The sequence below is a fragment of the Panthera leo genome, chromosome A1 (assembly GCF_018350215.1).
Source record: "Panthera leo isolate Ple1 chromosome A1, P.leo_Ple1_pat1.1, whole genome shotgun sequence".
Lineage (NCBI taxonomy): Eukaryota > Metazoa > Chordata > Mammalia > Carnivora > Felidae > Panthera > Panthera leo.
Window position 1 is genome coordinate 94687439 of NC_056679.1, and position 27842 is coordinate 94715280.

The following is a 27842-nucleotide window of genomic DNA, read 5'->3' on the forward strand; positions in this document are numbered from 1 at the left end:
ATTAATGACTCCCTATTTCTCACTAGCTCAAGCGCACACACCATAATCTATCATTCAAGACTTCATGCCACCTGCAACAGGAAGTTTTCCTCATCCTAATGCTCTACCTCCCATGCTTTATCATTCTTCCCACCTCTGAATCCCTTTAACACACCACGTGTTTTTCTCTAAGGCGACAAAGGTAATCACGAACCCATGTTGTATCCCTGCTCTACTGTGAGATTCTAAAGAGCAGCCTCTGCGGGGATGCGTCTCTCCTATTAAGCAGTACCTAGCTCAGTGCGGCACCCCAAAGGGGCACAATAAAACTTGTCCCTTTGAACTGCTGGCAAGCCTTGAGGGCAGGGATTTTGGTCTTTTGCATCCCAAGTGCCTAGCATAGTGCCTGCTTACAGGGTCTGGTGCTCAGTAACTACTACGGTACATACTACATACGAAGGTACATACTACAAGCTCTGTGGGGTGCCCTACAGAGTTCCAGGCAGGCAGATACTGGAAGGGCTGATCGCACAGTACCTAGGCTGGTGGCTCAGACTTCTACTGCGGGATGTTGTGTGACACCCCCCCACTGGTTTGGGGAAGAGTGTTCCCCTTCCTGCCCCCACGCAGCACAGGCCAGACACTGGCTGGGATGGGGTGCTCACTCTTCGTTAAAAAAACCGTGTATGTACATGTACACACACCTAAATATATGTTTATACACACCTACTCCATAAAAATACACATGCATATCCAAATTTGAACTGTGCATGCCTACTCATACTTGGATTCTTTTGATAAGCATAGTACAGTGCCATAATGTATTTTCCTAGTAACATTTTCATTTCTCTAGCTTGCTTTAGCTTATTTTATTGTAATAACGCAGTACGTAAAAAATATACAAAATACAAGCAAGGACTATGTTACCAGTAAGGCATCTGGCCAACAGTAGACTATTAGTACTGAAGTTTTGGGGACATCAAAAGTTATACATGGAATTTTGACTTTTGGGGGAGAGGCACCCTTAACCTCCAGGTGTTCAAGGGTCAAATGTGCATATATAACAAGTAAATAGATAAATATAAATAAGTTAATATGCGAACAGGGTTAAGGCAGAACACTGCCGGTTGGGAGGGTGGCTGCGACCCTCCCTTGGCCTGGAGGACCGCAGGAGAAGACACAGACCTCGAACCTGAGGGGCTTGGGCCTTCCGGCGTTCCGTAGACCCGCCGCCATTGGCTGAGCTTGAGACAGCTGACAGGCGGCGGCTGGGCTTGGGAGCTTGAAACATGGCGGCCACCACGGCGCTGATCCTGCCGGAGAGCCCCAGGTAGTCGCCAGAGGTGGCATGGATGGGACCGACGCAGGGACTCCCTTGTTAGCTGTCGCCTTTGGCTCCGAAGCGGGGCGGGCCCTGGGCTGGAGATACCGCGGTGCGGCCCTGCAGGAGTGCGGGGGACTGTGGGTGTCTCGCCTTCTCGGTGGTTCACTTACGTGGGGTTACAATGCGCCTGGCAGTTGGGGTCAGTAGGACAGTGTGTGATGTGTGTCACCGTTCCCAGAGTGTGGGATCAGAAGTACCCAAGTCTGCCTGGAGTAGTGCTGAAGCACGTGGAGAGCTAAACAGTTTCTGTTTTCAACTCTCCTTCAGGCCTGATTACAAGAAAGGTTCCCATTAGTGCTGGAAGGTCTTTAATCCCTAACACGTGCCATTACCCCTTTTCAATCAAGATGGACTAGGCCTCGTTTTGGGCTAGTAAGGTGCCTAAGCAGAATTTGGTAACATTGCTTTTGATTTCATTTTAAAATTTATTTTTAGCTCATTTCTACTTATGGTAGGGAAGCTCGGTTGTCCAGGGTGGTGATATAAAGTTCTGTCTTAATATACAATTATTGAAGTAGAAATGACTCCCATTTCATGAAAAACAAGTAATAGTGCAGGTAGTGATGTGGAAAAAGTTGGACAGTAACAATTTCCTTGCGCCTGAATTGGGCAGGAATCTTGACGAAGAGAGTTGTCATTTTAAAGTTTTTTCCCTTCTTCCCGGATTCCTTGAGTTCTGACAGCCAGTTGTTCTCCTCATATCAGTGTCCTGCTTAAGAGCCGCCACGTCACTAAGCCATATCCAGTATGATGCAGAATTGTTCTTATCACATAATTTAAAGTTGATGATTACAGGAGAAGTAGGGTTTTAAAACAACTGTGTGCTGTTACCCTAAATGATTTCATATGTCATATATACGTTGTTTTATCGCATTATCTGCCATGCAGTATTCTTTGCTTTGTATTTTGGTGTAACTGCCACTTTGCTCCTTCTCTTTCCATAGTTCCATTGTGGGTTAAGTGGATATTAAATATTTACTGCTGAGTGATTAATGGCATTCCCCACAGAGTGCAAGCTTCCCCTAGTTGTCTGCCTTGCCCAAAAGAAAGAGAAACTTTTCCAAATGGACTTTTTCAACACAAATACTTTTTGGGAGGCATCTGTTTGGAAATGTCCTGCCTCTTTTGCTGGCCATCATCTGTTTTTCTTTATAGCAATCAGAGTTGTTGAAATGGAAACTTAAAGACAACTGCAGTTGTAGACAAGCATGCTTATAGCAAGTACAGTTTCACCTGGAAAACTCATTTTAAAATTTTGTTTTACACATTTATTTAGCATGAAAAAAGCAGTGTCGCTGATAAATGCAATAGATATAGGAAGATTTCCACGATTGCTCACCCGAATTCTTCAAAAACTTCATCTGAAGGTTTGTATTTTTGCATTTCTGTAGTTTATAGTACTTTTCTTGTGATTGCACTGAAACTCTTTTGTTTGTATTTGAAAAACTTTTTGTGACGTATAGTGTTCTCCAGTGTGTCCTAGGGAACACAGGCTCTGTACAAAATTTTGTAATGTCCCAAAAGTTTGGGAAACTCTGTCTTCATTAAAGTTAATCTTTTTTTATTATGTAAATTTTCAGAGTGTATATATATATATATTTTTTTTTCAGAGTATATTTTATGATAGTGTTTACAGTAAATATTTAAGGGTGAATATGATGTGCAAAACTTTTCAAACAAGTTTGACCTTGCAACTGATGTCTCATGGTATATATTTTGGGACTCAGGTTCCGTGTAACATGCTTTGGAAATATTCTGATTTCATTCTTCCTCTTAAAAATAATGCTTTTGGGGCTCCTGGGTGGCTAAGTTGGTTAAGCATCCAACTTCAGAGCTCAGGTCATGATCTCACGGTTCATGAGTTCGAGCCCCGTCAGGCTCTGTGTTGACAGCTCAGAGCCTGGAGCCTGCTTCAGATTCTGTGTCTCCCTCTCTCTCTGCTCCAACCCCTCTCATGCTCTGTCTCTCTGTCTGTCAAAAAATAAACATTAAAAATTTTTTAAAAAATGCTGTAGTTTTCTTATCACCCCAGTATTTAATCTTTCCTTTAATCTTTCCCTTTCACTTATTTCAAGGGTGTGGTTATTTTGGACACATTAATGTTTAGTGATTCACTGCTTGGTCACCAACCTAAGTTAACTTCTTTTTCAGGTTATAAAAATTTAATTCCATCCAACACATGTTTATGGAGCATCTAGTAACTGCTCTTCCTGGTGGTACATGGCATCACCATTAAATGAGAATTAAATGGACTTTTTTTTTTAAATTAGTTTTTATTTTATTTTTATTTTTATTTTTTTAAATTTTTTTAAATGTTTATTTATTTTTGACAGAGAGAGAGAGAGAGACAGAGCATGAGTGGAGGAGGGGCAGAGAGAGAGACACACACAGAATCCGAAGCAGGCTCCATCCAGGCTCTGAGCTGTCAGCACAGAGCGTGACACGGGGCTCGAACTCACAGACTGTGAGATCATGACCTGAGCCGAAGTCGGACGCTCAACCCCAAATTAGTTTTTATTTTAAATTCCAGTTAGTTAACATACAGTGTGATACTAGTTTTAGGTGTAGAATATAGTGATACAGCACTTCCATACTTCACCTGGAGAACCCGGACCCTCTTCTCTTATTTTTCCTCAGAAGCCAGCTCACTTCTGAGTCCCTTCTCCCTCTTAAGTGTCTCTCAAATCCAAGTTCTCTTCATAGTCTTAGTTCAGATCCTTATTATCCCTGCCTTAGACTGCAGTGACTGCCTCCAAACTGATACCTCTACCTGAAGTCTAAAGTCTACTCCCTCCTATCACTTCTTCATAATGCTAGTCCATTTATCTCTACAAATATTTTTTTCTAAAAAAAAAAAAAAAAAAAAAAGAATTCAGTGTATCTTTACAGTGTTTGAAGCTGTCATTGACTTCCCATTGCCTCATGGAAAAAAGTTCAAAATCTTTAGAATTGTATTGTAATCACGTTATAACAACATTATAATATGGCCACAGGCTTTATTTTCCCATTTTGCAAGTGCTCCAGTCACACCGGGCTGTGCACTTTTACCGGAATATGCCATGAACTTTTCCAACTCTGTTTCCATGCATATACTCTTTCCCTTACCTGCAATGTCTTTTTTTCCCCTTTTTTATTGAGTAGACTGGATGTCTCAAGGATCTTGCTGTCTCACTCTCAGCACTTTGTTTTCTGTGCTTCTAAAACACTTGGTTCATTGTCATCTCATTTTAGTCCTGCAGTGTAAGTATTTGTTTTATGGTGCCAGGGTCTTTCGCTGACCTTGAAGATCTTGAGCATCATGTCTTACTTATCTTTATATTTTCGATGCCTAATACACTTATATGGTCTGCGCTCAGTAGCTGTTCTTGCAGTTAATTCTTATCCTTGCATGGGAAACACAAAACAAATGCAGGTCCTCTAAATTCCGGGCTATAAGGAATTTGTGATGTAGATGGAGAGACAAGAGGAGCCAGCAGAGTAATATAATAGCAGCCACATTCTGAAGTATTTGTGATTCAGTTATGTTCCTCCCTCTGGTAGTGTTCTAATGACTTTGTGGTGTTAATTCATCTGATCCTTACAGCAACTTTAGGAAGTAGGTACTATTGTCACCCTTATTTCATCCAAGAAGAAACTGAGATAGACACCAGTTAAATAATTTGTGCACGGACACACACCTAGCTAGTAAGCTCCCTGGTTCCAGAATCCATCCCTTCAATCCATCCCTGTTTATTACAATCAACCTCAGGAAAGAGTACAAAACAGTATATAAGTTAGTACAAAAGTGAATGATGTAAGCAATCAGTCCAGAAGTTCTGCTGTGATTTCCCGAGCTGGTAGCTGTCTTCTCAAACTTACAAAACAGTGTGGGACAAAAAACTCTCAAACGAATCTTTTGTTCTTTATGATGAGGGAGGATAGGAAATTTGTAGGAAAACGGTGATATGTAGTTTGTCTTTGATCCTCTCAGTCATTTCTGGGGTTGTGAATAAGTTAGCGTCTATCTTAGAGTAAGTGGGTGGCCAGAGCATTCTATAGAGATGCTTGGATGCTATGCCATCAGTGGCAGGGGAGTGAACATGAGGAGGTCTGGTCGTTGACAGCTGAAGCAGTTGAGAACAGAAACATATGCAGGTGATAACTTTGCCAGCTAAGATAGAAAGCAAAGGTGCATTTTTTTTTTTCCTGGACAGTTTCAGGCAGTGTTCTTCTAGAGGGGTTCCTATTGTGATAAGAGTTTGTAGCAAGTAAAGTTTGCAGTGACATTCAGGATCTGCCAGATTTCTTTTTGTGTTCTTGGTCTGTTAAGTTGGACTTTGCCTTGAGACAAGCAGAGCTCTTAGAACAGTGAAACCTGATGCGGGTGCATAGGTGAAGAATTTTAGGGATTGGGTTGCTCTTCTAAATGTCATCAGCTTAACACTTTCATTTTTTTATGGGCTTTGTCCAGACTGGTTCGTTGGAATCCCTAGTTGGAATAAACATAGGGAGAAGCCTTAAGCATGGAATATGGGTGTGCTTAAGCAGGGGTCTGGGAGTCCTCTTTGAACTGGTCATCTTTCTGGCTCATCCTAGCATATAGAAATACATGGGAAGTTTTGGGGGGTTATTACTAATGCCCGGGAACTAAATGTATTGTGCAGAATGGTCCCACAAGGTTTGTCTCATCCAGCATGCTAATGGAGTCTGCATTGGGAAACACTGACAGAAGTGAGATTAGGGACTTAGAAAGAACAATTTATGGCCTCTGAGTTTAAAAGAAAAAAAAAAATAGCTGTCACAACTCATGCAATTAAAAAAGCTCACATACTTTGCTCCACTGGAGAGACTTGTAGGCCGTCACACAAAGCCTGTTGGTCCAGCTATGCTGTATGTCTAATTCTGAGAGATCAGTTCTTTGGATACCTGGCTGTGGCAAACTAGAAACAGCAAACTGGGGGGTGAAGATGCTGCTGTGATGGGCGTGGAGGCAGTTTCAAGAATTGACTTATAAAAATCAGATGCAAGAAATGTAAATGCCTAGAAATCTGAGGGTTGGTTGTTTACTTACTTACTTACTTACTTACTTACTTTATTTATTTATTTATTTTTTCCTGAAGTGAAAAATCATTAGTGTATCTTAGGAGTTCCTTGCAATACTGTTCATAGCATTCTGATGCTCATCATTGTGACGGACTCATCATAAGAAATTAGTTTAAACCAATATACTTTGTTTACAAAAGTCTAGAATGGGTGTGATACATTTTAGAAAGATTGCTTTCATAAGTTGGAAAAAGAATTCTTGTATTTGATAGATTCACTTGTGGAACCTCTGTATTTCCTCATTATGACAGAGAAGTCTCAGTATGTTAACATAAAGGACAGTCACAAATGTGAATCTCAGCCTATAGAAATGCCTAAGAATTTTTCTTGGCTATTATAACGTATGGAGGGTGCCACTAGCATTTAATGCCTGGGACTTTAAGGGTCCTGTGTGCAGGAGAGGCCTGCGCAAAGGAGAATTGGCCCCACCGATCTAGATAAAAAAGAAAAGGGCAGTTCATCTCTGAAAATACATTTATTTTGTAGTTAATATAAGATGGTATAAGTTAATATAGGATGTGTAAGGTCTTCTTACACATGGGTTTATTGGGTAAGAATGATATATATACACTTTGAATTATAATAGTTGGAAAATAGTAGTACTGTGTGTTCTTCCATTGAGGTTTTGTGCGTAAGACAGTGAATGTGAGTCAGAGCTTGGGCTCTGGACAGCAGGCCTCTCTGTTTCTAAATCCATACTCTGAGGTTGTTTTTGTTTTTGAGAGCGAGTGAGCACATGAGCAGAGGATAGGGGCAGAGAGGGAGAGAGAGAATCTCAGGCAGGCTCCATGCTCAGCACAGAGCCTGACCAGGGGCTCTGTGTCATGACCGTGAGATCATTGACCTGACCCAAAATTGAGAGTCGGACACTTAACCGCCTGGGTCACCCAGATGTCCCCCCCATGCTCTGAGTATTTAAAGCCTAATTGCTTTCATAATTATTTACCTAATATACTATCTTCATATAGTAGAAGATATATTTAATTTTCTAAGGAATGTGACCTGATTGCAACTACTGAGGTTAGTTTACTCATCATGCATGTTAAGAAAACGAATTCTTCAAAAAAGATAAAAAAGAAAAAGACAATTCGGAAAAATGGATTTTTTAATTTGCTTTTTTTGTGGCTTTCTAGCTCAAAATTCTTAGAGCGTTTAAATTAAGCATCTTGATAACAAATTTTAGATTTCACAAATAGTTTATGAGTAAGTTTTTGTGTTAAGAAATTTACATAGTGTGGACAACCTGAAATGCCCCCTTGGTTAACTCTGGCTCTCCTTTCATCTTCATTCTCTCCTTTATTATTTATTGCTGAATTACAAATTACCCCCAAACTTAGCACCTTAAAACAAGAGTAAACATTTATTATACTCGCAGTTCGTGTAGGTCAAGAATGTAGGAGAGGCTTGACTGCTTGTTTCTGGCTTGGCTGCGTGGTTCTGGCTTGGGGTTCTCATGAAGTTGCTGCCAGATGTTGTTGGGGCTGCTGTTAATCTGAAGGTTTGGCCGAGGTTGGAGGATTTCCTTCCAATATGATTACCTGGTGGGAGGCCTCAGTTCCTTGCTGCACAGGCCTTTCCTCCCAACATGGAGGTTGGCTTCTTCCAGAACCAGTGACCCAAGAGAGGGAGGTGCTGTCCTTTTTGTGACCTGGCGTTTGATGTCACAGAGCTTCACTTTTACTATATTATCCTTGTTAGAAGTAAGTCATTCCGTCTGGATCACATTCAAGGGAAAGAAACGAGGCTCCATCCTTTGAAGGGAGGAGTACTAAAGAATTTTGAGATATAATAAAACCACCACACCTCCCCAGAGGTAGCCTTGTTACCAATTTGGTTTTTATTCTGGATTCTTCATGTGTTAATAAATACAGACGTGCATACACATGTGCATACACATATACATAGAAATGTGCAGTTTGTGTGTTTTTACGCAAGTGGTATCGTACTGTATATATTGCCCTGTTGTTTACCTTTTCTCGCTTGCCACTTTTTTTTTTAATTGTTTTTTTTAATGTTTATTTATTTTTGAGACAGAGAGAGACAGAGCATGAATGGGGGAGGGTCAGAGAGAGGGAGACACAGAATCTGAAACAGGCTCCAGTCTCTGAGCTGTCAGCAGAGAGCCCGATGCGGGGCTCGAACTCACGGACCGTGAGATCATGACCTGAGCCGAAGTCGGATGTTTAACCGACTGAGCCACCCAGGCGCCCCTTGCTTGCCACTTTTTTAAGAGACCTTTCCACATCACTTCATATAGCACTGCCTTATATTCTTCATGTGTTGTTTTTCCTTTCTGCTTGTGTATGTGTATTTATGGCATATGTTCTTTAAATATATAGAAAAAATTAATACCCACTTTCCATTCTATTTATTAAAAAAAACTTTTTTTAATGTTTATTTTTGAGAGACAGAGACAGAGCGTAAACAGGGGAGGGGCAGAGAGAGAGGGAGACACAGAATCCGAAGCAGGCGCCAGGCTCTGAGCTGTCAGCACAGGGCCCGACATGGGGTTTGAACTCATGAGCTGTGAGATCCTGACTTGGGCCGAGGTCAGACGCTTAACTGACTGAGCCACCCAGGCACCCTGTCACTTTCCATCTTAAAATTTAAGTTTCGGGGCGCCTGGGTGGCTCAGTTGGTTAAGCGGCCGACTTCGGCTCAGGTCATGATCTCGTGGTCCGTGAGTTCGAGCCCCGCGTTGGGCTTTGTGCTGACAGCTCAGAGCCTGGAGCCTGTTTCAGATTCTGTGTCTCGCTCTCTCTCTCTCTCTCTGACCCTCCCCCATTCATGCTCTGTCTCTCTGTCTCAAAAATAAATAAACGTTAAAAAAAATTAAAAAAAAATAAAATTTAAGTTTCTTGGACATTTCTTCTCTAATTTTATAAACCTAGACCTTAATTTTTTCCCATTGAGAGGATAAAAAAGAATGTATCTTGTTTACCTTCTCTTTTACTCCTAGATATGTGTGGGTTGCTTTTGGTAGACAGAAATAAGTTAAATTGCTGCTTTTTGGGAGCAAATAGAGGTACTTCATGCTTAATATTTATTTGACCCAAGGTTGCTTTTGGAGCAGGGTATTGAATATGTGTTTGGAACTTTTTTTAAAGCTGTATTCTCTATTTGCTCCCATATTTTACACTCCATCTTATTTTAAGGTTGCATTCCTGATGTACCCGTGGATGGGGGAAAGTAAATATTCCCTTAGCCCCTTTCACTCCAAACCACTTTATTTTTTTAAATATTTATTTATTTGTTTTAAACATTTCTTTAAAAATTTTTATTTTTTTTTTTTTAGAGAGAGAGCTAGTGTGTGAGTGGGGGAGAGGGGCAGATTGAGAGAGAGAGAGAGAGAGAGAGAGAGAGAGAGAGAGCGAAAGAATCCTAAGCAGGCTTCCATACTCAGCATGGAGCCTGACACAGTGCTTGGTCCCCTGACCCTGGGATCACGACCTAAGCTGAAATCAAGAGTTGGATGCTCAACTGACTGAGCCAACCAGGCATTCCTTATTTTTTTTTAAGTTTACTTACTTGTTTTGAAGGAGGGAGAGAGAATGAGTCAGGAGCAGAGAGAGAGTCAGAGAGAGAATCCCAAGCAGACTCTGTGCTGTCAGTATGGAGCCTGACACTGGGGCTTGATCTTACAAATTGTAAGATCACAGCCTGAGCCAAAATCTAGAGTCGGATGCTCAACCAATTGAACTACCCAGGTGCCCCCCCCAAACCACTTTATTTAAAAAAAAAATTTTTTTTTGCATCTTTATTTATTTTTAATAGAGAGAGAGCGCGCAAGAGCGGGGGAGGGGTAGAGAGAGAGGAAGATACAGAATCTGAAGCAGGCTCTAAGCTCTGAGCTGTCAGCACAGAGCCCGATGAGGGGCTCGAACTCACAGATTGTGAGATCATGACATGAGCAGAAGTCAGACGCCCAACCAACTGAGCCATCCAGGTGCCCCTCCCCAAACCACTTTATTAATATAATGCCCTTGGAAATCTTGAGAATGTCTCTCTCTCTCTCTCTTCTTTTTTTGTTTGCTGTATTTTTTAAACAAATTTCCCTTCCTTGTACATATTGGGGACACTGAAAGTTTATTTTTGTACCTCCTCAATCACTATTATTATTTTGTGAAAACAGCTTATTTAGCATGTGTTCCAAGGCATCAGATTGCCTGACTTGGTTAAATTATAAGTATCCATTGAATTTATTTGTTATTTATTTATTTATTTTTTTAATGTTTTATTTTATTTTTGAGAGAGAGAGACAGCATGAGTAGGGGAGGAGCAGAGAGAGAGGGAGACACAGAATCCGAAGCAGGCTCCAGGCTCCGAGCTGTCAGCAAAGAGCCCATCGCGGGGCTCGAACCCACATACTGTAAGATCATGACCTGAGTCGAAGTTGGACGCTTAACCGACTGAGCCACCTAAGCGCCCCAATATCCATTGAATTTAATACAACACGTGGTTCTGATTATATACATGTAATACCATTACCTTCCTCACATTGATGAAATCTGGTACTCTAGGTCATTATTTCAAGAAGACATATGGTAGTCACAGAAATTCTGAAACTTTTAAGTCAAAATGTTGCTCTTGAAGTAAGTAATTGGCATTTTGGCTAAATTTGGCTCATGATTTTCTCAGTCATAAAACAGGGAGTAGAGACTGGAAGTTCTGGTGAGTAGCCTCCAAAAGTACGCTAGCTTAAAGCTCTAATGCAGCTTTGGTTGAACAGCCAGATAGGTGTACGTCATCGTAAGCTGTCAAGGGAGGGCTTGTGAACTTCTGAATTTTCTCCCTATTGCTGTTCGGGAGAGGCAGCCATAGGGAGAGTTGTTTTTAGTATGTGTGGATAATATGGGTTATTTATTTTGTTTTATATCTTATTTTTTATTATTTTCTTTTAATTCATTTATTTTTAAAGGAGTTCTTTTTATTTTAAAGTTGTTCAAGTGGTACACATTTTTCCTACATAATAAACTAATGTCTTTAGATCAAGGAGATTATTTTGGATACAAAAGAAAGAAGACTTCTCAGAGGTTCTATTCAGATGGCTGTCTTCTTTCATGTATTGGTCATAAAATTACTGTGTATAATGTGTGAGTTTTGGAAAATATGTATGAAAATGATAAAAAAGACCTAATTTCTTGCTTTATGCATGCTCTTATAATAACTCACATTTTTGCAGAACTCATCAAAATGAAAATTACATGAATGAGTATTTGTATTTGTATGTCTAACTAGAGTACCGTATACTTGAGGACATGAACTGCCTTTCTCTGTAGCACATAATAGATACTCAGTAAATATATTTGAATGAGGAAGGCGGACATTACTGTCAATTATTATTAACATTTTGGGGTTTTACCTTCTAGTATTGTTTTTTCTAAACATCCATTTCTTTTAGTAAATACTGGTAGTTTCCACCTCCTATAAATCATAGAACTTAAAGTAATGTGTTTTTTTAATTTATTTAAAATGAGCTTCATTTGGCATGATCCAGATAATGAATTATACTATGATTTTGAGTTGTTGAAATTTATAAACACATCAGATTCTTTCGCTTTTTCTTAACATTTCTCACCCATGTTTGAATAAAGGAATCTTCAGATACTCTTCTGTGGAGTATCTAAGTTTTGAATACCTGCATGTGTGCTAATAGCTTGCTTTTTGTGTTGTAGGCTGAGAACAGTTTCAGTGAGGAAGAAGAAGAAAAGCTTCAGGCTGCGTTTTCTCTAGAGAAACAAGATCTTCACCTAGTTCTTGAAACAATATCATTCATTTTAGAACAGGTATTTTTATTGCCCCAAACCTCCTAAACATGCTTTCTTTACTGCATATCTGTATTGCTATGATAGCTATCAATTTTTTTTATTTACGTACTTTTTAATTAAAAAAATTTTTTTTAAGTTTATATTGAGAGAGAGAGAAAGCACACGCATGATTGCGAGCTAGGGGGAGGGGTAGAGAGAGCCTTTGCAGGCTGTCAGCACAAAGCCCGATGTGGGGCTCAAACCCATGAACCGTGAGATCATGACCTGGGCTTAAATCAAGAGTTGGACACTTAACCCACTGAGCCACCCAGGGGCGCCTATCGCTTTTTATTTTTTCAAAAAAAGTATACGGTTGGAAGCTGTGAATATATTGTACTTGAGAATTTGAAGGTAGTAAAAATATTTGAATGTATGATTTTTTCCTACGGTATTGCAGTCTACAAAACAATCTAAATGTTAAGTAGCATGAGTAAAGTATTTAACAACGTGAATCAGGGCTTCATTGACTTGAGACAGGTATAAAACATTTTAATTCATTGTTACTGGGTTTATAACTTGGAGAAGTGAGCGCATTTTATTTAAGAAATTTAAGAAATGATTTCGGGGGGATTTATTTGACTAGGATGATAAAACATTTAGAAAAGACATAGTTGTCAAAGGACTTTTTGTCATACAATTTCTTCCTATTAAACTGCCCTTTTGCATCCCTTTTTCAGCTGTTAAATGTGGTTCAAGTCCCATCTCCTCTCACTGTAGCTTTGACCCCTTGCACTTGGCAGTTTTGCCCTAATTTGGATTCCTTTTATCCTTGGCTCATCCGAGTGGAGCACATTGTTAGTCTTTGATTATTTCATGTGTGTCAGCCTTCATTAGGTTTTGAATTTGTGAGGGACCTGTCATATTTTTAATTCACCTTCTATAAACCTAGCACATTGCTGGACTTAAAATAGATTTCAATAAATTCCTGTTGGGTGACTTCATAGAATACTTGTGAAATAAAGTTTAAATAGTACTGTAGCTTCATAGGCATTTTAGTGAACAGATATGGTTAGGAAGACAAGTACCCAGGCGTCTACTACACACAGCCTTATGCAGATTATAGGCCAGAAACAGGACTATGGTTCTGAACCCTGGTGAACCTCCAGTAGAAGGAGGGATAATCAAGGAGGACCCAGCAACATGGACTTCATGAGAAAGTCGTTCCAGAATAATGTTAAGAACTAGAACAGATATTATTAAAAATGTTTTATTTTCACATGTTTACAATATTTTATTATTGTAAACTATTATTGTATGTTTACAATATTTATTACGTATGTTTACAATGTTTTATTATGTATTACCTAGGCAGTTGGGTAGACGAAGGTGGTTTTGAGAAAGCGCTTCCTGGAAAAAGTTTGTTTGTTGGGAAATGAAACCGTTGTACGTTTCTTTGAAATAGTTCAGTGAAATGAGGAAATGATAGCTTATTTTATTTGCTTACATTATTTATTTATTTAAGTAATCTCTACACCCAGTGTGGGGCTCACGGTCATGACCCTGAGGTCAAAAGTTGCAGGCTCCTCCGACTCACCCAGCCAGGCACCCCAGAAATGATACTTTAAATAGAGTATCACTTACATAGCTAACGTAAAGAAGACATTTTTCCGTTAAGTGGATTTAGGATTACTTAAGACACAGGCAAAAGTGGGAAAATGTAGCCTGAATAGTTTAAATTAGGCCATTTAACCCTGCGTCTCCCTGTTGTGTATATTATTATTGGTAAATAGATATAAAACACTTACGGGATGCCTGGGTGACTCAGTCGGTTAAGCGTCCGACTTCAACCCAGGTCATGATCTCGCGGTTTGTGGGTTCGAGCCCTGCATCGGGCTCTGTGCCAGCAGCTCAGAGCCTGGAGCCTGCTTTGGATTCTGTGTTTCCCCTCTCTCTGCCCCTCCCCTGCTCATGCTCGCTCTCTCAGTCTCTCTCAAAGAATAAACATTAAAAAAAAATACATAAAACATTTCTGATAGAAATAGGAAATTTTTTGTTGATTTAAATCATTTAAAAATAATTTTGTATTTGAGTATAATTCAAGGGATCTGTCTGAGTATCAGGGACAGAGGTAATGTTTGCCCTCTCGTGACTAGGCGGTGTATCACAGCGTGAAGCCAGCGGCTCTGCAGCAGCAGTTAGAGAGCCTTCATCTCAGACAAGACAAAGCGGAAGCGTTCGGCAATGCTTGGTCTTCTATGGGTCAAGAAACAGTTGAAAAATTCAGACAGAGGATTCTTGCTCCCCACAAGGTATAGGGTTACACTACCTCATGATATTTTCCAGTAAGAATGGCAAAAATGGTTGTACTGGAAGGGTTTTCAAGGTGATCATGTTTTGTACAGAGGCAGTCTGGCAAAAGAAAGAATATATACACTAGGCCTTAAGGTTATTTCCATACGTATTGGACACCACGATGTGATTTAATTTTACTTACGGTTTAAAATATGTCTCTGTAACTTCAGAATAGGAATGAGTCAGTCTGTTTTCCCTTTTTTTTTTTTTTTTTTATCTTGGGCAGAGTGGGCTATTCTTGTTAACGGTGTACCTGTGTATAAGTCTTACGATATGTTTACTGAATCACGTAATTGTGTGTGTCTGTATTAGTGCCTAGCAGAATGTACTTGGTATGTGTGGAATAGCAAATAGCGAAAAAGGGAGCACTTTGGGACAAATACAAAATAACAGCAGTGTTTCAAAACTGCTGGGGGACCTTTAGTCACTGTTAATAGAGGTTAAGTTGATCATACAGATTTTGACCTTTTTTCTAATAGTAGGTTGTATTACATCACTGATTTTCAGATTTACAGCCCGCTGTATTCCTGGGATCAGTCTCATGGGTTGTTGTGTATCATGCTTTTTATATGTTGCTGTTTGATTTGCTTATGTTTTGTTAAAAAATTTTCCATCTGTGTTCATGAGGGCTCTTGGTCTATATAGGTTTCTCGTGATGTCTTTGGTGGTATCAGAGTGCAACTGACATTGGAAAGTGAGCTGGGAAGTGTTCTCACCTCCTCTTCCATTTTCTGTAAGAATTTGTGAAGGATTGGTATTATTTTACACTTTGCCAGCATTATATGAGAGTTCTAGTACCTTGTCAGCACTTGGTATTGTCACTTTTTTAAAAAAATATTTTTTTAAAAATATTTTTATTTTGAGAGAGACAGAGAGAGAACGAGTGGGGGAGGAGCAGAGAGAGAGGGAGAGACAAAATCTGAAGCAGGCTTCAGGCTCTGAGCTGTCAGCACAGAGCCCAACGCGGGGCTTGAACTCATGAACCGTGAGATCATGACCTGAGTCAAAGTCAGACGTATAACCGACTGAGCCACTCAGGTGCCTCACATTTTTTTTTTTTTTTTTTGTTTATTTCTTGGGGAGAAAGGGAGAGTACAAGCAGGGGAGGGGCTGAGGAGGAGGGGAACAGAGAATTGGAAGCAGGCTCCGTGCTAATAGCAGAAAGCCCGATGCTGGGCTTGAATTCACGAGCTGTGAGCCCATGGGCTGAGCTGAAGTCAGACACTCAACCAACTGAGCCACCCAGGCGCTCCATTGTCACTTGTTTTTATCAAAACTATTCTGTTAGGTTTCTAGTGGTATTTTGTATTTTTAATTTGCGTTTTCCTAATTACAAATTATATGATCTCTTTATTTGCTTACTTGTCTCCATATATCTTCATTGGTAGAATATTTGTTCACATCTTTTGCCTAATTGTATTTCCACATTGTGAAAGATAAGGAAGTTCCATTATAGTAATTTAAAGGACAGTCTCAGGAGTAAATCCCAGCATATGGAAATGCACGGGAATTTTTTTGTTCTGGGTTTTTCAAATGTGTGGAGGGTGTTTGTTTTCTTTCAGCTTTTGTGAGGTTTTTATATATTATTCTAGGCGTGTGTCCTTTCTCACCTATGATTTACGGGAAAGCTTTTTATTCTAATGAAGTTTGATTTATCAGTTATTTTCTTTTATCGATCCTTTTGGTTTTGTATCTAAGAATTTGTGGGCTAATGCAGTATCACAAAGATTTTATTTTCTTCTGTTTTATAGGTTTATTTTTTCCATTTAGCTCTAAAATCTATTTTGAGTTAATTTGGCATAAGGCTCAGATTAAATTTCCTTTTTTCTGCGTATAGATGTTCATTTTAGATGTTCATTTATACACGTCCAGCATAACTTAATGATAACATCTTTTTGTCCCTGAAGTGCCTCACCCTTTTGTCAAAAATCATTTGACATGTTTGTGTGGGTCTTTCTCTGGACTCTCTGTTTAGACCATTGATCTTTCTATCTTTATGCTAATATGATACCTTAATTTCTGTAGCTTTGTAGTAAACTTTAAAAGTCAAGTATTGTGAGTCTGCTAACTTTGCGGGTTTTTTTTTTCCCCATAATTGTTTTGGATATTCTAACTTCTTTGACTTTTTATATAAATTTAAAAACCAGCTTTGCTAGTTTTAAAAATCCTGCTGGGATTTTTGATTATGTTTAACTTACAGATCACTTAATAGAGAAATGACTTCTTAGCAGTACTGAGTATACCTCTCTATTTAGGTCCTCTTTGATTTCTTATGTCACTTTTGTTCATTTTTCAGCCTACACATCCTTCATATGTTTTGTTAGATTTATGCCTGAGTATTTTGTGTTTTTGGAGTTGTTGTAATGGTACTGTTTTTGAAATTTTGGTTTTTAGTTGTTTCTTGCTAGTATATAGAGTTGATTTTTGTATATCGACCTTGTATTCTGTGACCTTGGTAAATTCCTTAATTAGTTACAGCAGTTTTTTTGTGTGGATTTTTTGTGATTTTCTTTATGGATAGTTACATTGTCCATGAATAGAGACCGTTTTGTTTCTTCTTTTCCAGTCTGTTCAGCTTTTATTTTTTTTCTTGCCCTATTGCACTGAGTTGGACTTTTTTTTTTTAACGTTTATTTATTATTGAGAGACACAGAGAGACAGAGCATGAGCATGGGAGGGGCAGAGAGAGAAGGAGACACAGAATCTGAAGCAGGCTCCAGGCTCTGAGCTGTTAACACAGAGCCTAACGTGGGGCTCGAACTCACAAACCGCGAGATCATGACCTGAGCTGAAGTTGGACGCTTAACTGACTGAGCCACCCAGGTGTCCCTGAGTAGGACTTTTAATATGATTTAAATAGGACTCAGAAGTCCAAACATCCTGCCTGCTTCCAATTTTATCTATCTATCTTTTTAAGATGTTTATTTTTAAGCCATTTCTGTGCTCACCCCAGGGCTCAAACTCACAACCCTGAGATCCAGAGTTGCATGCTCCACCAACAGACCAGCCAGACGTTCTGCCTTGTTTCTAGTTTTAGAGGGAAAGGGTTCAGTCTTTTACCATAAAGTATGGTGTTAGCTACAGGTGTTTAAAAGTGCCCCTTTATTGTTTTCATTTCTCTCCTGTTTTTTTTTTTTTTTTTTGAACTCTGCATTCTCAGTGTCCTCAAGCATTCTCCACATCATTACTTCGTTTTACATCAGTTAAATTTCTACTTTTCCCTACATCCTTTACAGATTTTAGGTTTTCCCACTTTGTGTCCCTGAAATTCTTCTTTCATCCATTCCCATTTTTAAGCAATCTCACTTGCCTTTTAATATTTGCCTGTTTTCTGTTTGTATAATTTTATTTTATAGAGTTCATTTTTTCTTGAATTTATACAAGTATAGTATACTCGCACAGTTAAACATTTTTTTTCTGCTTCCGTTAGTCAGTAATTTTTCAGTGTCTTCCAGATGATAGTATTTTTATTTTTATTTTTTAGAGAGAGAGCAGGGAAGAGGGATAGAAGGACAGGGGGAGAGAGAGAGAGAGAGAGAAGAGGAGAGGGGGGAGAATCTTAAGCAGGGTACACGCTCAGTGCAGAGCCTGATGTGGGGCTTGATCCCACAACCCTGGAATTGTGACCTGAGCCGAAATCAAGAGTCAGACACTCAACCAACTGAGCCACCCAGGCTTGTTCCTTTTTCTTTTTTTAAGGTAATATTTCTTCTCCAAATTATGTTGCATTGTATCAATATCTAAGAAGTGGTTTAGTCATTTGCCATATAAAACATGCAGGAAAGTTGTAAGGACATGATTAATTGTACATCATTCCCTTGATAATGCAGAAAATTATCTTTTATTAATACAGATTATCTGAGAGGATAGCTAATACATTATTTTTTATTTTTTTATTCAAAAAAATTTTTTTTAACGTTTATTTATTTTTGAGACAGAGAGAGACAGAGCATGAACAGGGGAGGGGCAGAGAGAGAGGGAGACACAGAATCTGAAACAGGCTCCAGGCTCTGAGCTGTCAGCACAGACAGAGCCTGATGCGGGGCTCGAACTCACAGACCGTGAGATCATGACCTGAGCCGAAGTCGGACGCTTAACCAACCGAGCCACCCAGGCGCCCTGCTAATACATTATTTTAATACCTTAAACAATTAATACAGTGGTAGCAAACTTCCTTTTTTGTGCAAGTATAGTTGACACACAATGTTATATTAACTTCAGATGTACAACATGGTGACTCTCCAAGTCTGTATGTTATGCTATGCTTACTACAAGTATAGCCCCATTTTGTCATTATACACTGCTGCTACATTACCACTGACTTTATTTCCTGTGCTTGTATGCCCATAACTTATTCCATAACTGGAAGTCTGCATCTCCCACCCCCCTTCACTCATTTTGCCCATCCCCTATCCCTGTTTCTCTCTGGCAGCCATCTGTGTAGCCTCTGTATTTATGGGTCTGTTTCTGCTTTTTGTTTGTTTATTCATTCTTTTGCTTTTTAGATTCTACATGTAAGTGAAATCCTATGGTAATCGTCTTCTGTTGGAGTTATTGGACTTGGTATAATACTCTCTAGGTCTATTCGTGGTGTTGAAAATGGTAACATCTCATTCTTTTTAATGCTCGGTACTATCCCATTGTGTATATATAGCACATGTGTCTCGATTCATCTATCGATGGACACTTGGGTTCTTCCATATCTTGGCTGTTGTAAATAGTGCCACAATAGACATAGGGGTGCGTATATATTTTCAAATTAGTGTTTTCATTTTCGTTGGGTAATTATCCAAAGAATTACTGAATCACATGGTATTTCTACTTAAAAAAATTTTTTTGAAGAAGCTCTACACCCAATGCAGGGCTTGAACTCATGACCCTGAGATCAAGAGTCACTTGCTCTACCAACTGAGCCAGCCAGGTTCCCCTCTGTTATTAAGTGTTGGAGGAACCTCCATGCTCTTTTCCACAGTGGCTGCACCAATTTACATCCCCACCAGTAGTGCACAAGCATTCCTTTTTCTCCACATCCTCGCCCTGTTCCTGTCTCCTTGATTCTCACCATTTTGACAGGTATAAGGTGATATCTCATGGTGGTTTTGATTTGCATTTCCCTGAGGATGAGTCACATTGAACATCTTCTCATGTATCTGTTGGCCACATGTATGTCTTCTTTGGAAAAAGATCTGTTCAATTGACCAGTTTTTAATCAGATTGTGTTTTTGGAGTTGAGTTTTATAAGTTCTTTATTTTGGATATTTACCCCTTATCCGATACATCATTTGTGAATATCTTCTCCCATTCGGTCGGTTGTCTTTTCGTTTTCATTGTTTCCTTTGCTGTGCAAAAACATTTTCTTTTGGTGTGGTCCCGGTAGTTTATTTTTGCTTTTGTTTCCCTTGCCTGAGGTGACATATCTAAAAAAATGTTGCGATGGTCCATGTCATATTTGCTGCCTATGTTTTCTTCCAGAAGTTTTATGGTTTCATGTTTCACCTTTAGGTCTTTAATGCATGTTGGGTCATTTGTATGTGTGGTGTTAGAAAGCGGTCCGGTTTCTTTATTTTGCATGAAGGTGTGCAGTTTGCTTAGTACTGTTTATTGAAGACACTATTTCCCATTGCATATTCTTGCCTCCTTTGTCTCAGATTAATTGACCATATAAGCACGGGTTTATTTCTGGGCTCTATTCTGTCCCATTGATCTCTGTGTCTGTTATTGTGCCCGTACCATATTGTTTTGGTTACCACGGCTTGGTAATATATCTTGAAATCTGGAATTGGGATACCTCCAGCTTTGTTCTTCTTTCTTGAGATCATAGCAAGCATTTCTTGTGTTTATTGAGGGCCACATACTCTGCTGGGTGCTTTGTATCTTGTAAAACCTGCTTATAGTTATAGCTTATATTTAAAATACAACTGAGGTTTAGAAGGATTAAATAATTGGTTCAGGGTCGTGTAGCTGAGTAAGTTTGACACAATAGTCACCCTTGTAAGCCATTATACTATACTTCTACCTAGGTGTTACCTACACAGTTTTTCCGTGAAGAGTGGTTGACATAGTTTTGTGTGTAAGTAGGATATCTTTGGAAAGGAAGAAAATAAAACCTCATACATAAAGTGTAAGTTTATCACCCCAATCAGTTGGTCTTTTGGTAAAACTGACCTGAGAATCAGATGTATTTTTTAAGCCTTGTTTTTCGTTTTTTTAAAATATTTATTTAATGGGGCATGTGAGTGGCTCAGTCGGTTGAGCATCTGCCTTCAGCTCATGTCATGATCTCACGGTTCGTGAGTTTGAGCTCCGCGTGGGGCTCTGTGCTCACAGCTCAGGGCCTGGAGCCTGCTTTAGATTCTCATTCTCTCTGTCTCTCTCTTTCTCTCTCTCCCTGTCTCCGTCTCTCTCTCTGCCCCTCCCCCACTCACACTCTGTGTCTCTCTCTCTCTCCCCTTCAAAAATAAATAAATGTTAAAAAAAAATTTAAATACTTATTTTTGAGACAGGGTGTGGAAGCAGGGGTGTGGGCAGAAAGAGAGGGAGAGAGAGAATCCCATGCAGGCTCTGCGTTGTCATCGCAGAGCCTGATGTGGGGCTCGATCTCACCAACCGTGAGGTCATGACCTGAGCTGAAATCAAGAGTTGGATGTTTAACTGACTGAGCCACCCAGGTGCCCCTTAAGCCTTGCTCCTTTTAAGTCATGCTACCTCTGGCAGCGATAATGCTGTCTTCCTTTTTGGCTCTGCTATTTATTTCGGCTATGTGTGAAAATAGATCCTGTCCATGGCAGAGACTTGTTATGTAATGAACAAAAGGTATATTTACAGTGCTGCTTTTGGTAATTTAGGGGCTCACGTGCATAAACTCTCTGTGCAGTGCTGGCAGAACATCTGTGGGTAATAATTCTAAGTTCAAAGAGTCAGGTTCCATTAAATAATAAGTTGTAAAATCGAAGGTGCTTATTTTTGATTTAATTTTTTAAAACACCTTCTTTTGTCTTATATTATTTAGATCCAATAAGAGAGAGGGAGATTGAAAATTAATCTTAATGGTAGCCTTTTGCTGGATATGATTGAACAGATTTTTAAATTTTATCCTATTTCACTTTTTTTTTTTTAATATGCTTTATTTTAATCTTTTCGGAGACTTGAGACTGAAATGTCACCATGACTTATTTGAATTTCATATTCTTCCCTCTTTTATCACCATTGCCTCTGTCAGCATTGTCCTCCTAACAGGGTCTTCTCTTGATTTTTGTTACAATGCCTGTGCTACAACATGTATTAAATTGCGAATTTCCTTTCAGACAGAACTTGAATGCTATACTTCATTTTACTCCTTAAAGTCTGCTAGGAGTTCCCGTACATATATTCCTACTATATAAATGTAAAAACTTATATGTCAGATGCTATTGACTTGTCTATTTTCTGAGACCTGAAAGTGGCAAAATGGGGATTTATTACAGGGAATCACACTCGTAAGCCATTATGCTATATTACCGTAACCTAGATGTTAGCTGCACAATTGATACTAGAGAATATAAAGGCTTATTTTTCTAAAATAATTTTACATTCCAAATTAACTTTGCTCCTCAGTTAGTAACAGATGTGATGATGAGAAATATATGTAAGGCATATTTTAAGCACTCTGAGTAGCCAGCTCCTTTTCTTAAAATGCACTTATATGCTAGGGAATTCTTAAATACATATTTGACACTTAACGTTTGTTTCCAATGTTTGAAGTAGGTTTATTTATTTACGTTTTTAATATATATATTTTTAATGTTTATTTATTTTTGAGAGAGACAGAATGTGAGCAGGGGAGGGGCAAAGAGATATAAGGAGACCCAGAATCTGAAGCAGGCTCCAGGCTCTGAGCTGTCAGCACAGAGCCCAACGTGGGGCTCAAACCCACAGACTGTGAGATCATGACCTGAGCCAAAATCGGACGCTTCACCGACTGAGCCACCCAGGTGACCCTGTTTGAAATAGGTTTAATGGGAATTTCTCTCACTGAGAATGTTCTTTACCAATTGGCGAATTTATTCATAGTATTTACTCACTGCATTGTACTCTAGTGAAATTTCATCCTATCTTGCAGGTTCTTGAGAAGTCTCTGTTTAAAGTTGGATAGCCACTGTTTCTGAGGTTGTAGTGTTCCTATAACATTCTTACAAATGTATCCCCTTTTAGCCTTTAGAGTACAATTTACTTTATCGTTAAGTGCAACAGCTAATTGTTTGAATTACTATTAAAAATACCTGTTTTTTATATGGAGTGTAAGAAATTAGACATTTGGACTTGATACTTGCAAAATTTACTGTATTATTTTGCTTTAGTATTTTCTTTGACATCCTTGTTTCATTTCTTTTGGAATCCTAAGGATGGATAAATAGCTTTATATAAAGAGGGCAGAAAGAGCACACTTCATGCAGCTAAATCTTGAGATTTTTAAGAGTTCAGTCTGATGAGTTTCAGAAATTATACACACCCATTTAATCATTATCCATAACAAAATAAAGAATTTCATCACCCGGAAAATGCCTAATGTTGGTTCCTCCGTTCCCACCTTTGCTTTCCATCACCAGCGATTGGTTCTGTCTGTTCTTGGATATAACGTAAATGGACTCAGAAAAATGTGTCTGACTAATTTCTCTCAACGTGATATATTTTTTGGATTCATTTATGTTGTTACTTGGATCAGTCATTTTTCTATTGCAGAGTAGTATTTCATAGTATAAAAATACCACCTTTTGTCTCTCCATCCCCATGTTGATGGACATTTAGGTTGTCTCTAGTTTCTAGCTATTATGAATTAAGACTGTTGTGAACATTTGTGTACAAGTCTTTTTGTGGACATATATTTTAATTTTTCTGGGATCCATACTGAGGAAGGGTTTGCTGGCCCCCTGGAGCGAGATCTGAGAGTTTCTATTTAAGTTTGAGCCAGCCTGTGCTGGGTGGTTTGGGGAAACTCATATAAATGTGAATCTATCACCTTGTGTGGTTCCCGTCTTAAATGAGTTGAATTCCCTTAACTTCTACCTGCTTTTAGCTATTCTCCAATGCCTTCAAATCATTGTTTGGAAGATATTTTGTATAGTGGTTATAATTTTATTTGTAAAGAGGGTAATGTAATATAAACTGTTTCCTACCATTACCAGATTAGGAGCTCTAAAAGTGATTTTTTTGGGGGGTCTGGGTGGCTCAGTCGGTTGAGCATCCGACTTCAGCTCAGGTATGATCTTACAGTTTGTGGGTTTGAGCCCCGCTTCGGGCTCTGTGCTGACAGCTCAGAGCCTGGAACCTGCTTTGGGTTCTGTGTCTCCCCTTTTCTCTGCCCCTCCCCTGCTCACATTCTGTCTCTCTCACTCTCAAAAATAAATAAAACATTAAAAAAAAATTTGTTTAAAAAGTGATTTTTTAAAATTCTAAGTCTTATTCTATCTCTCCTTTACTCCAAATCCACCAAAGACTTTCAATGTTTCTTATAATAGAAGTCAAATTTCTTAGGATTCCCCATGATCTATAACCTCCTTAGTCCGCTACCTTATCTTGTTGACCTTCTCCTTTTAACATCCTTCACCTGGCTGACTTTGGTCACCTCTGATCTCTTTACTTCAAAAGCCCTTCTCCTGGAGATTCATATGACTGGCTTCCTTTTTCGACTCTTTTATTCTAAAGCATCTTTGTCATTGAATCTTGCCCTGATCATCATCATGAAAAGTGGCCACATCTCTGTGGTACTTTTTTACTTCATTTTTTTTTTTTAACATAACATTTAGTCTTATCCAGCACATTATATATTTCACTTGTTTATTTTTAAAATTCTCTGTCTCTGTTACTAAACTGTGAGTCCACAAGGGTATTTGTTCACTATTGTATTTCCATTGCCCTAGCCCTTGGAAGATAGTGGGTTGTCAATAAATAATTGTTGGATGAATAAATGCACAATATCTCTGCTTTACAAGTTGTACTATTTTGAAGTGCAGTCTTTTAGGTTTTCTTTTTTTTTTTATTAAAAAAATTTTTTTTGGTAACATTTATTATTGAGAGACAGAGAGAGACAGAGCATGAGTATGGTGGGGGGGCCAGCAGAGAGAGGAGGAGACACAGAATCCAAAACAGGCTCCAGGCTCTGAGCTGTTAGCACAGAGCCCAACACGGGGCTCGCACCCACAAACCGTGAGATCATGACCTGAGCCGAAGTTGGACGCTTAACCTACTGAACCACCCAGGCGCCCCATTAGATTTTCTTACAAAGAAGGGTATTTGTACTGATTAGTGGAGAAAGACCAAATAAGAAGGGGGTATGGATATATTTTTTATTTCCTAGTATTCTTTTTTTTTTTTTAAAGTTTATTTATTTATTTTAAGTGATCTTTACACCCAACATGGGGCTCTAACTCACCACTCTGAGATCAAGAGTCACACGCTCTTCTGACTGAGCCAGCCAGGTGCCTCTCTCCTAGTATTCTTCTGTTTTTATTTTGGTTGTACTTCAAACCTTTTGTGGTTCATTTATTTCATGACTCTTGAGGTTTGCTGGAATACTTGATTCAACCATTTACATTTTTTCCTTTTTAAAACTGGAAATATAGAAAGAATTGCTGTAGCTTGAAACCGAAATTCTCCCAGAAAACAAGGTGATGTCATTAGCTGTATTGCAGCAATCAATTAAAAGAGCTGTAGATCTAAGAGCTCCTTAATCAGTCTTATTTGAAACAGAAATGTGTTCTCTGCTTTATAAATAATTGCACAAAACCAGAACCATTAACAAATTAAATAAAGATTTTACTAATGCCAAAAATTGTGCTGTTAGCAAAATTACTCTTATGTGCCTAGCATTCAGAAATTGCTAAATAGAGTTGATGTACTTTTTGAGAGTGTTGCCAATTGTGAGAGCATTAGTTGAATGACATTTCAGTGTCCTCAACCTTGTGCTATCTTTTTCATAAATTCTTGGTATGCAGACGTGGCAAACAGTTTGAAGGATGGTTCATTGGTGTTTTCCCTCCTTTTCAGCTTGGATGTAAAGACCATGATTAGGTGTTTTGGCCAAGTCTGTGAGTCAAGGAGTATAATTAAGTTCCATGCCATCCTAGCGGTGAGACTAGGTTGGCTTTTGTGACATCTAAACTTAAGGATATAGATTAGGGAGTATCCCTAAGTTGTGATACTTACAGTAAAGCATTTGTACCTCTTATTATGATTTGGTGTAGCAGCAGCATTAACGAAGGGCATTGGCTTAGTCACTTTGGGAGTTTTGATGTCGTCTGGAGATTGCCTAATGTGTAGCCTTTATGATTTATGTAGTATGTTTTATGGAGGTTGGCAGTCATCTGGGTGGAGGATAGAGCCAGTATTAATTCAAGAAGTTTATCTGTTTGCATCTTTGTGATATATGCTAATATACTCACATCAGTGTAATATGGATGTCATATTACATAGCAGTCGTTTCCAAGATCCTGACATTGATTATACCTAACAGATGTCACAATGGAGGATTCTTTCTCTAGGATGCAAGCAGTAGTGAGTGTGGCTTGGTCCTTGGAAACTTATTGCCTCCTGTTCTTGCCCATGATTAGAGGGTGGCAGAGAGGGTGATGGGAGTGGGTGGCTGAAGATGTTCTCCCATTTGCAGCTGTCATTCTTCTGTTAAAACCTTTAGTGTGTTGTTTTTTGTGTTTTTTTTAAAAGTTTATTTATTTTTGAGAGAGAGAGAGAGAGAGTGAGCTTGGGCGGGGCAGAGAGAGAGAACTGTGAGATCATGACCTGAGCCAGAATCAGGAGTCAGACGCTTTACTGCTTCATCGAGCCACGCAGGTGTCCTGGTGTATTGTATCTTTAAATTTTTTTAAAAAAATTTTTTAATGTTTATTTATTTTTTTACACAGAGAGAGACAGAGCATGAGCAGGGGAGGGACAGAGAGAGAGAGAGAGAGAGACAGAGAGAGAGAAAGAGAGAGAGAGAAAGAGAGAGAGGGAGACACAGAATCCAAAGCAGGCTCCAGGCTCTGAGCTGTCAGCACAGATCCCGCAGGGCTCAAACCCACAGACTGCAAGATCATGGCCTGAGCTGAAGTTGGACACCTAACCAGCTGAGCCACCCAGGCGCCTCCAGTATATTGTATCTTTTAAAAAACAATGTTAGTTGAGTTATAATTTACATAGTGTAAACTGTATCCTTTTAAATTGTACAGTTTGATGAATTTTGGTGCATGTACACCCATGAGATCACTACCGCAATCAACACACAGAGCATTTTCGTCACCTTCAAAAGTTGCCTCATGCCCCTTGGAAGTCCCTTTTCCCCCTAATCTTGGCCCTAGGAAACCACTGATACACTTTCTGTCACTGTAAACTGCATAGCAGTGTATGAATAGAATTAATACAGATGTTCTTTTTTCCTGTCCGCCTTCTTCGTCTGAGTCAGATTTTGATGTTCATCCATAGTGTTGTGTGTATTAGTAGTTTGTGCTTTCTTACTGCAGCGTAGTGTTCTGTCTTGTGGATATATCAGTTTGTCCAGCCACCTGCTCATGCATGGGTCTTTGGGCCATTTCTGGTTTTGGGCTATTTTAAATAAATCTGTCAATATTCATATATACATCTTTGTTTGGACATATATTTTCATTTCTCTTGGATAAATACTCAGGAGTGGATTGATTGGTTAAGTGTTAATATCAAACAGTTTTCCAAAGTGGTTCTCCTATTTTATATTCCAGCCAGTAATTTTTTTTCACATAGTGGTCAACACCTGGTATTGCCAATCTTTAAAAAAAAAATTGTTAAGTTTATTTATTTTGAGAGAGCGAGAGTACATGCATGTGAGTTGGGGAGGGGCGGAGGGAAAGAGAGAGTCCCAAGCAGGCTCCGTGCTGTCAGCATAGAGCTGGATACAGGGCCCCATCCCACAAACCATGCGATCAGGACCTGAGCCGCAATCAAGAGTCATACGCTTCACTGATGGAGCCACCCAGGTGCCCCCTAAATTTTAGTCCTTCTAGTAGCTGCAAGGATAGTGAACCTAAAGATGTTGAGCACCTTTTATGTGTTTTTTGGCCATTTGTGTGTCTTCTGTGAATTATCTGTTCACATCTTTGCCCATTTTTGTATAGACTTGTCTTTTTATTCCTGAGTGGTAAGAATCCTATTTGATCAGTCTGTGGCTTGCCTTTCCTTTTTCTTAATGGTGACATTTGAAGAACAGAAGTTTTGGAGCACCTGGGTGACTCTGCTGGTTGAGCGTCCAACTTTAGCTCAGGTCATGATCTCACAGCCCATGAGTTCACGCCCCC

At 39.2% G+C, this 27842-nt stretch overlaps 1 protein-coding gene and 1 long non-coding RNA gene across 4 annotated transcripts in view; one reads left to right on the forward strand and one right to left on the reverse strand.

Moving 5' to 3' along the window:
- Nucleotides 1–1233: 1233 nt before the first annotated feature.
- The window catches only part of COMMD10 (COMM domain containing 10), a 211121-nt gene continuing 184512 nt past the window's right edge, over nt 1234–27842 (forward strand). For all 3 annotated transcript variants that reach the window (XM_042933485.1, XM_042933497.1, XM_042933492.1), the window contains exons 1-4: nt 1234–1309; nt 2640–2730; nt 12121–12231; nt 14346–14501. In XM_042933485.1, coding sequence (XP_042789419.1) covers nt 1269–1309; nt 2640–2730; nt 12121–12231; nt 14346–14501 — 399 coding nt within the window. In that variant the 5' untranslated portion in view covers nt 1234–1268. The remainder of the gene's footprint in view (nt 1310–2639; nt 2731–12120; nt 12232–14345; nt 14502–27842) is intronic.
- LOC122216545 lies at nt 5061–8081 on the reverse strand. Its single transcript, XR_006200954.1, has 2 exons — nt 7815–8081; nt 5061–5831 (listed from the first exon to the last, which is right to left on the reverse strand). It is a non-coding gene; the product is annotated as an uncharacterized LOC122216545 (long non-coding RNA).